Source organism: Mastomys coucha, unplaced genomic scaffold (assembly GCF_008632895.1).
Source record: "Mastomys coucha isolate ucsf_1 unplaced genomic scaffold, UCSF_Mcou_1 pScaffold22, whole genome shotgun sequence".
Classification (NCBI taxonomy): Eukaryota; Metazoa; Chordata; class Mammalia; order Rodentia; family Muridae; genus Mastomys; species Mastomys coucha.
Window position 1 is genome coordinate 58,420,693 of NW_022196905.1, and position 10,834 is coordinate 58,431,526.

Here is a 10,834-nt window from a genome sequence, read left to right on the forward strand (position 1 = left end):
GGGAGGGATTCTTAGAAGATAATTAGGAAAGACTATAAATGATTAACACCCTAAAAGTCTTTCATTAGATTAATAATTTACCCAAAGAGTCTAAAAGAATGTGATAGAAACAGGAAACAGAGGGCTGTGATACCCGTTGGTTCTTTGTAAAGAAGTAGATAATCCTCCACTGTTCAGCAAAGATAAAGCCAATTAGGTTCCTGAGAATGACTTCACAGGTGACCTACGCCACTCATACTACCAAGTGTCATCGGGACACCTGGTTAGAGATAATATAATTCAATATAACCAAAAACAAGGAAGGTATTTTTGCTTTGGTTTTTGCTGCTGTTTTGAGACAGGGTCTCACTATATAGTACTGGATGGTCTGGGACTTGCTATGTAGACCAGGCTGGCCTCAAGCTATGAACGTGGTGGATCAATAAATCTTTGTCAGATATGGGCTTACAGCTCAAGAGAGCATCCTGAACTAAAGGCAGATTGCTAAGTCATCAGTGTATAGAGTACATCGGCCATGGGAAAGAGTATGTGTGCTCAGAGTGAAAGTAAAAAGAAGACAGGAGAAAATGAAATTCTTTCAAATACACTAAGGAGCCTCCCAGTCACAGAACTTCAAAATTTTTACATAAATAATTATCTGTTAGTCTCATCATTTCTATTTCACAGGAATTTTTATCCTCATACACTTTAATTTATTTTACACCAAACCCTAGTGAGGCTCAATTTGAGCTACTCATGCCCGTGCACTACTATAATCCCAACACTCAGAAAACTAAGGCAAAATTGTGAGTTAAGGCCAGCCGGGCCTACACAATGAGTTCTGGTCCTGCCTTCGATGGATGGATGGACAGATGGACGGACTGACAGGACACGCACACATACATATACAGAGACAGACAGATATACAGACATACAGACAGGCAGGCAGAACTTATTAAAGAGAAACTTAAAAGGAGAAAAGGAATAAACCCCCTTGGCTGTTTGCCTGGCTAACAGAAGTCCCAAGTCAGAACATCAAGCTCACAGTGCTATTTAAGAGGACTGGCAGTACCTCTGCATCTTCATCGAGCTGCAGCTGCTTGGCGATGGCTTCATCATTTAATCTGGAATCTTCTGTGTTCTGAGAAGACTGCATTCCAAAGAAAATCAAGCAAGATAAGCATAAATCTGGCTAAAAATAAGGTTTTGGTTTGTTTGTTAGTAGGCAACACTAACTAAACACATTAGTCACAATCCATGCAGGCAGAAAGTCGAGTTTGTGGTTGTTCTGGTAACACCCAATCTCATAAAGACTAGACACTCTACAGACAGATGACTCTCATTTTGTTCTATTGATATGTTCAAAAGAAGTGTGCACACGCACAGTATAGGTTAATGCTTTGGCTACTGAAGTAGTCTAAACCACTGGCAAATTAATGTAAACATGGCAGTCCTGTGGAGCTGCCAAAGAGATAGCACACACTGTAGCCAGCTTACTCTAAGGTGCTACCCTTACTGTACTGTATCCACAGGTATATCTCCTAAACGGCTAGGGAAGAACAAATCCAGTATCAGTCACACTAGAGAAGATCAGCATAGGTACACTTTGATAAAACAACATCTCTATCCCATTCCAAAATACAACTGTGTACATCTGAAGTCAACAGTAAAGTAAGTTTACATTTTGAAAATTCCATTTAATTTCTAAGAACCATGACTGTTTCTTATAGTTTAAATGTTTTCCTACTTTCGAGGACAAAATACACACACACACATAATTCTAATTCCCCTATCTTCCAAATCGCAGAAAAATTTCTCATTATTCATAAAGCATGCTGAGGGCTGGCGAGATAGCTCGGCAGGTAAGAGCATTGACTGCTCTTCCAAAGGTCCTGATTTTGGATCCCAGCAACCACATAGTGGCTCACAACCACCCATAATGAGATCTGACGTCCTCTTCTGGTGCATCTGAAGACAGCTACAGTGAATTATGCCAGAGCGAGGGGGCTGGAACGGGCCATCTCTACAGCTACAGTGTACTTATACACTTAAAATAAAAAATAAATCTTTAAAAAATAAAAATAAAGCATGCTGAACACTCACCTCTTTCCTCTTGCTTGCCACCATCTTCTTCCCAGATCTCTGGACACTTTCAGTTCCAAAATAATCAAGCACTGATGTTGGTGTGAGTTTTATTGGAGATAACGGTTTATTCTTACTCTTAATGTTTTCTTCATTCTTTTTCATATTTGATGTTCCAAGGTAAGTATTTGTAGATACACCGTTCTCTTTTGATTTGGAGGCTGCCTTTTTACATACAAAGTCATCGTCCTCATCTTAAATGGAAAGTATTTTTGATAAAGCACAGGCCTTAATTATATAAACTAATCATTTCTACCAGCTTTAAAAAAAAAAAAACTAATACCTTGAGTTGTTTTCTTCTGAATCTAACAGACACTCTGACATTTACAAGGGCCAGGACTACAGCTAGCTGCACAAATATTTGCAACACAACCCCTATATACCAGACACTGAGGATACAACTAAGGGCTAAGGAGAGATACAGTAGTGAAAGATGCGTTCCCTGACCTCACAGAACGAATGCATAGTCTCCAGGAAAAAACAGATACATTAATTTTATACATACATATGTGTATATACAAACAAATATACACACACATTTTATTTTCAAGCTGCATGAAGAAAAAGTGAAACAAGAGAAAAGTAAGGAGTGATTAAGAATACAAGGGGCCTGAAGTCCAATCTCCAATAGTGATTCCTCATCCCCAAAAGTAGAAGAGCATCTGCATGGCACACATAAGAGACCCTAGGTTCTGCCGGGCAGCGGTGGCGCACGCGCACGCCTTTAATCCCAGCACTTGGGAGACAGAGGCAGGAGGATTTCTGAGTTCAAGGCCAGCCTGGTCTACAGAGTGAGTTCCAGGACAGCCAGGGCTACACAGAGAAACCCTGTCTCAAAAAAAAAAAAAAAAAAAAAAACAAAAAACAAAAAAGAGACCCTAGGTTCACTTTCCAACACCATAAAGGAAAAAAGAAAAAAGAAAAAGGGAAGGAAAAGAAAAAGAAAAAGAAAATGTCTAAGAAACAGAGGGATGTCCTTTTGGTAAAAGCAAACATCAAAAAAGCTTGTTCTTGGGAAATCAAACTCAAGGCCTTGTGTGTGCCTCTTTTTGGTTTTGGTTTTCTGGATAGGGTTTCTCTGTGTATTCCTTAGCTGTCCTGGAACTCACTGTGTAGACCAGGTTAGCCTTAAACTCAGAGATCCCCCTGCCTTTGCCTCCCAAATGCTGGGATTAAAGGCATGCACCACCAATGGGTTTCTCAATCTTTTGGTTTTTGAATCTATGTAGTTCTGGCTGGCCTTGACCTTCCTACATAGCCAGAGCCAACCTCCAACTCAAACCTGCCTCAACAACCCTAATGCTGAGATTTCTAGTATGACCTAATATGCCTGACTAGGCAACATCTCTTTGATAGCAACATCTGTACTGAGCCATGCCATAAAGACCCCTCTAGCAAGAACAGTTAGATAATGTGAACTGCAAGCACCAGTCACAGTGCTCCCTTACAGTGAGTGTGCTCCCAGGCTGAAGGCGGTGTGGCTGCAGGTAAGAGTTAAATTCTGTAGGACTTCCTAGGTGAGAGAAAGAAAGAAACTCGAGTGGTGGCACAGAAGCCCGAGTAGCATTAGCACCACATGTCCTCTGGAGAACACACTGCAGAGAGGAAAGGCAAAGGTAGGGAGCTCAGGAAGCGGCTGCAGCTCCAGACAAGATGCTGACTAGGGTAGGTCACAGAGGTGGGAAGAAGTTCACACTCTGGCGACACACATAATGAAGGCTGACATCTAACAATTATCTAACCATTCATTTGGGACCTCAAACTGTTTGTTACATTTTATATCAAAAAAAAAAAAAAATTCCAGCAGCCAGGGAGGTGCCTCAATGGGTGCAAGTTCTTTGTTGCCAATCCAGATGACCTGCATTCCATCCCTGAGACCCCTGACTTCCACATGAGTTCTAACCTCCAATACTCACTGAGACACATGCACCCATCCATCCATCCATCCATCCATCCAAACCATATGGGATACATTTTATCCCCAGCCTCTTAAAGCCTCCTCCCCCTTTCTGTTTCCCAGCTAGCACATACTCCACACGGCTGGCTCATGGTTAAGAGCATTTGTTCTAGCAGAGAGCCAGAGGTCCATTCCCAGCATCTGCACAGTAGTTCACTCCAGCTCTAACTCCAGCTTCAGAGGAATCCTACGCCCTCTTCTAGCTTCTGCAGTTACTACACACAGGTGGTACACATACGTACAACCAGGCAAACATAACCACAAAATAAAAAATAAGTGCTTTTTAAATGAAAATATTATAAAGAATTATTCTTTTAAAAAGCCCATAAACAACTGGGGGGTAGGGGGCACAAGGCACACACCTTTAATCCCAACACTCAGGAAGCCGAGGCAAGTGGATCTTTGAATTCCAGCCCAGCCTGGTCTACAACCAAGTTCCAGGACAGCCAGGACTACACAGACAAACTATGCCTTGGGTGGATGGGTCGGGGCAACATAAACAAAGCAGCCATGTAACTGAAGTGTCTGGAAATATGAGCCAAGTACTTTGTTGTAGTGATGGAAATCTAACTACTATAATACTCTATGAATCACAGGATGAAGACATCCTGACATAATAATGCCTTGATAAAACCAAAACCTCAAGAAAGAACAGTGCTATCTCTATACCAACTAGCTACCTTAACGACCCCATTAGCCTTTAGAATTTCAAAGGCTGCATCATTTTGTAAAAAGAAGGCAACAGAGGCTAAGTGGCCAGGTATGGTGATACAGTCCTGTAACTCCAGCACCTAGGAAACTAACACAGGAGTAATTCCAGTGAGTTGTAGGCCAAAAAGAATCTAACAGCGTAATTTGCTTCCTGCAAAGACACAATCACTTAGAAGGTTTTGCTCGGGCCATCCTCAGGTAAAATAAACCTTCTGCAGTCCTGAACAATGTGCAGAGGTAAAACATTCCTGTTTTCTAGTAAAGCTGATTTGTTTCTGTCTGTTGGAAGCCAAAGGCAAGCTGTTTTCCCCTCCCCAAAGCTGTAATGAAACCCTGATAAACAGATCTAAGTCAGATTTCTGACAACTACTTGAAAATCACAGGCAACTCAACACTTAAAATTTCCCTCCAGGATATTTGTCTCCTTGTAAAAACACCATTTATTTTTATTTATAGACAACATAATCTCAAATGTGCTAACAATGACCGAGTAAACTAGCATTTTCCAACACAGAGTAGAGGAATTGCCTGGGAGAGGAGATGGCTCTGCCACTCTGAGTTAACCATCCTCATCTGTTTGGAAGGATAATGATGAGAGAGAAGGGAATAATGTGAAGGTCTGCAATCAAATCTATTTACAAGGCAAGCAGGAAAACCAAATCTAATTCTGGAGCTCCTGATGCTCAGAGTTTGGCCTCTGCAGGTGGCTCTGACTGTCCTGAGGCTCCGATTCTCTTGCCTTTGGTCTGGAACATACCAAAATCCAATTAACAGGAAGATTTCATTAGAAAGATTAAAAATAATTGACTTAGCAACAAGTGAAACCTAAGTAGGGAAGCTGGAGTGCAAAGCCTTAGTGTATGCATGAAGTGCCTTTCAACACTTCTCGAGCCAAACCCTGCACTGCCATCTTGGTTTCGAAGGGTAGAGGAAAGTTCAATTGTTAGGACTGAAAAATATTTGTTACTTAAATGAAAAGAAAAGCAGTGAGCATCCCACCTCTGTTCACAGGTGTGCTAAGTGAGACAGTCTCTGCAAATAAGCAGAAAAACAAAACTGACAGAGAAGCCAGGAGTCTCATTAATAAATGAGAAATAAATCCTCTGAGTCAAACGAGTCAGTGAAAAGGTTTCTCTTTTGTGCATGCTAGGAAATCACACCCAACACTACGCATGCATCCTGTGGGGAGAAGTGGCACGGGCAAGTTAAGACATTAAATAATGGAAAAATCAGGCTGCATAAATATATACCCAAATAAATACATGTATGCTTAAGTACACAAAAATTTTTGATGCCAGGAGAGCCATCTCTACATAGGGAGGAAACAACATTCCCTGAGGCGATTTAAAATACGTTAATCTAAATACTTCAGCCAGGCTCAAAATCTCTAAACTTACGATTCTTTTATATAAAATCCTAATATGCAAATTAGTTATTGATTCTCAATAACTATAATCAAATACAATGGACAGTTCTCTTACTTAGACATTTTCTGCTACAACCATTCCATACTTCAGCATCTATAAGAAGCTCTCAAACAGAATAGCATACTTGTTGTCTCATACACAAAACTGCCTAACTCTAAAATTAAGCAAAGAATAATACTTTCTATTTTCCCAAGTTTTGGTTATGGACCTAATAGAGCACCCTAGAAAGTATAGCACCTCCTCCACTTTTTCCCCCAATTAACACTCATCATAGATAAGTACAACTCCCAAAGCACTGCCTCCAGAATTACTGTAAAGTTAGCATTAAAAAAGGTGAAGACAGCCGAGCAGTGGTGGCGCACGCCGTTAATCCCAGCACTTGGGAGGCAGAGGCAGGTGGATTTCTGAGTTTGAAGCCAGCCTGGTCTACAGAGTGAGTTCCAGGACAGCCAGGGCTACATAGAGAAACCCTGTCTCGAAAAACCCAAAAAAAAAAAAAAAAAAAAAAAAAAAAAAAAAAAAAAAAAAAAAAAAAAGGTGAAGACAAAGAAAAACCCGAATTTCTTCCATCAAACAGCAGCTGCTGGTGAAACTGAGTAAGATCACCCATGGCTACATAGGATATCCACAGAATAGGCTGAATGAGAGTCTGTCTTCAACATAGAAAGAACATCACTAGTTTCTACATTTCAATTTTATGGGGCTGGAGAGATAGCTCAGCAATTAAGAGCACATACTGCTCTTACAGAGAACCCAGGTTCAATCCCAGTCTCCACATGGGAGCTTACAACCATCTGAAACTCCAAGAGTCCCAAGGGATTTGACACCCTCTTCTGGCTTCTTCAGGCACCAGGCTCAAACACAGTACAAAGACATACAAGAAGACAAAGCACATAAAATGAAATAAAAAATACAGTTTTAAAATCAAATGGGCAGGACTGGTGAGATGGCTCAGAGGGTAAGAGCACCAACTGCTCTTCTGAATGTCCTGAGTTCAAATCCCAGCAACCACATGGTGGCTCAAAACCACCCGAAATGAGATCTGATGCTCTCGTCTAGTGATCTGATCTACAGTATACTTATTTATAATAATAAATAAATCTTTGGGCCTGAGCAAGCAGGGCCAACCAGAGACAGCGGAGCCTACTGGAGCAGAGTGAGCAGAGGTCCTAAAAGTCAATTCCCAACAACCAGATGAAGGCTCACAACTATCTCTACAGCTACAGTGTGTACTCACATACATAAAATACATAAATCTTTAAAAAATAAAATAAAATGGGAAAATAGAATACCATAGGATACTAAACATCATAGTAGGGGTACAATAGCTAATCTGTCACCCTGATGAGACCTAGAATCACAGTGTCAAGACAGGCCTTTGAGTGTGCCAGTGACAAGTGTCTTCCACAGACTGAGTGAGGTGGAAGACCCACTATGGGCAAGACTCATCTGGGGACTACGATCTTGGAGTGGATGGTGAGGAGAAAGCAAGGTGGGCACAGTCAGTCATCCTTCTCTGGTTCCTGACTGTGACTGCAATGTGACCAATGTCATCAAGTTCCTGTTGCCACAACTTCCTCACAGTGTCACCCCAAACTAGGAACTAAGATAAACCCTTCCTCCCTTCAACTGTCAGAGCTGTATCACAGCGACAGAAATGTGACTGCCCCAAAAGTTTTAGGTAAGGCAAGGACAATACTTACTTTTACATATACATGCCATGGGTTGAATGGAACAAGCAATGAGTCAGATGTGGTAGCACACATCTGTAATCCCAGCACTTAGACAAGCTGAGGTAGGAGGTCTGCTGTGAGTTCAAGGCCAGTCAGGGTTATAGAGCAAGACCATGTCTCAAAACAAACAAACAAACAAACAAACAAACAAAACAAACAAAACAGGAGAGAGAGAGGAGAGTGGAATGGAGGAGGGAAAGGAGACTGTGAGTATCATAAAAGTCTCACATGAGATATGGAGTCTCTTCAGAAGACTGCACTAAAAACTATCCTAGTAAATAGAGAATCTGAGATTGGAGCCTCAACTGAGCCTTTGTGTACCTAAATGAGAAAATAAAGCTAGCCTGGTCCACAGTTAAAGGCCACACTATCTGCACTGACATTCCAGGGTGCTGGAGAGCTTTGCCACCTTCAGTTACAGCCCTAATACTATATTGTTTCCCTTACACCTTCCAGGAACCCAAACTGCCACAAAGGTAGCCATGTTAAAGGAACCTCTTAAATAGTGTACAATGTACCTAAGCAGATATTTAGCAATACTACAAAAAGGTGTTAAAAAACACTAATCTATCCATGTTGTAAGAAACACATTAGTCTATTAAATAAGTATGTTTAAAAAAAAATTGTTCAAGGGCTGAAGAGATGACTCAACAGTTAAGAGGACTAGCTACTGCTGGGCAGTGGTTACATGAACATATTTGATCCTACCATGTGGGGGACATAGGCAGTTTAAGGCCAGTCTAGTCTACAGAGCGAGTTCCAGGACAACAAGGACTTCAATGAGAAACCATGTCTCAAAAAAAAAAAAAAAAAAAAAAAAAAAAAAAAAAAAGGGACAGCCAGCACTACACAGAGAAACCCTGTCTCAAAAAACCAAAAAGAAAAAAAAAAAAGACGAAGATGACTAGCTACTCTTCCAGTACAGGGGTTTGATACCCAGCACCCACAGAGAGGCTCACAGCAACCTAGAACCCCAGTCCCAGGAGATCCAACACTCTTGTGTAGCCCCCACAGGCACAGACATAAACGCCTGTACAAATAAAACAAAATTCTTTTTAATTCCTGTGGGGTTTGAGAATTTAGCTCAGTGGTAGAGCACTTGCCCAGCAAGGGCAAAGGGTCAGTCCTCAGCTCTGAGAAGAATAAAAAAAGACAAAATATTCCCCCAAGGATAGAAATATAGCTCAGTGGTGGAATGCTTACCTAGCATGCATGAAGTACTGGATTTGACCCTCACCAGTAACTAGACCTTTACCACACATGAATTTTCAAAGATTATGATGTCCTTCCTCTAATAGATTCAATTCAAAAAAGACAAAAGGAATATATTCAGTACCTTACCTGTCTCAGAAACGTAAGTAACAGGATCCTTCCGAGAGATTTTACCAGGTTTAGAAGATCGTGGCAATTTTTCTGATTTCTTTTTAGCATTTTTTACCTGTACTGTCTCCTCTGATTCTGAATCTACAAGAGAAAAATTAAAACTGTAAAAAGAAATATCAGTGTATTTTTTTTTGTTTTGTTTTGTTTTTCAAGACAGGGTTTCTCTGTGTAGCCCTGGCTGTCCTCGAACTCAGAAATCCACCTGCTTCTGCCTCCCAAGTGCTGGGATTAAAGGTGTGCACCATCACTGCCCAGCATCAGTGTATTTTTAAAGTAGTCATTATAAACCAATCCCTCAAGAAGCATGTCTTAAATCTTTACATTATTTATTTATCCAGTAATAAACTCATGATTAGATTCACATCATATCATTGTTTTAACAATAGCCACAAACCAACTAGCTTAACAAGGGTAAGGTGGACCAACTCCACATGTGGGCTGAACACATGGTTCAGAGGTCCCTGCTGCTAAGCCTGATAACCTATGTTCAGTCCCTGAGAAGCACACAGTAGGAGAAGGTCAACTCCCCCAAATTACCACCTATCCTCCATACACACAATGTGGTATACACCCACACACATGTAAAAGAAAAAAGTCTAACTAAATACATGTTCTGAGCAACGGCTGACACGGGTTTCATGGGGCCATCAGCAGTGTTCCCTAGGAAAGATCCATTGCTGTGTCATTTCCACTTGCCTAGAGGCTGCCATCAACACATCTTAACCTCTTCTCCCACCTTCATAACCAAGAAACCGGGCATGGTGGCAGTGGCCAGGGAGACTGATAGTTCAAGCTTGTTTGGGATACAAGTGAGTTGCGAGCCAGCAGAAGCAACCTTAGTGACTTTTAAGAGAACTATGGATGTTGTTCAGGGGTAGAATGTTTGCAGAGCATGTGCAACTGTGTTCACACACACACACACACACACACACATACACACACACACACACACACACACTCTCTCTCTCTCTCACACAAATAAATACCCTCAAGACAGAGTGCTACCATCTCACTGATTTCTGACCTCCTTAATCTTTTTTTTTTTTTTTTTTTTTAATGAGAGTGGGGTGGTTAATACAGAGTCTCTCTCTAACCCTCAACCTCACAGGCTTGTCTCTGCCTACGAGTACTGGGATTAAAGGAGTATGCCTTCCTACACTCTCAACCTCTCTCCAAATCTCTCTGCTTCCTACTCCGTAGACACACTGAGCCTACTTTCTTTCCAGGTCATCTGAACCACTCTGCAGCTCGTATCTCCCTTTGCTCTACTGCCTAACAGAGTCACACACAGGTTGTAGGAATTAACTCTGTGTCTTTGAGAGATAGTACTCTAGTTACTCTGCCTACTTGGCCAGACTATTTCATGCAATTTAGAGCAAAGCATAAGCAGCTAACAGGGCCTGGTGCACGGTCCACCAGTCATAAACTCAGGTGAGGCCAGTCTGGTCTACAGAGTGAGTTCCAGGACAGCCAGGGCCACACAGAGAAACCCTGTCTCAGAA

General features: G+C 41.4%; 1 protein-coding gene across 7 annotated transcripts in view; it reads right to left on the reverse strand.

The window, feature by feature from the left end:
* The window catches only part of Rfc1 (replication factor C subunit 1), a 66,823-nt gene that overhangs the window by 35,705 nt on the left and 20,284 nt on the right, over window positions 1-10,834 (reverse strand). For all 7 annotated transcript variants that reach the window (XM_031342411.1, XM_031342414.1, XM_031342415.1 and 4 more), the window contains 3 exons: window positions 9,291-9,413; window positions 2,083-2,315; window positions 1,052-1,129 (listed from right to left, as the gene is read on the reverse strand). In XM_031342411.1, the coding sequence (XP_031198271.1) occupies window positions 1,052-1,129; window positions 2,083-2,315; window positions 9,291-9,413 (434 nt within the window). The remainder of the gene's footprint in view (window positions 1-1,051; window positions 1,130-2,082; window positions 2,316-9,290; window positions 9,414-10,834) is intronic.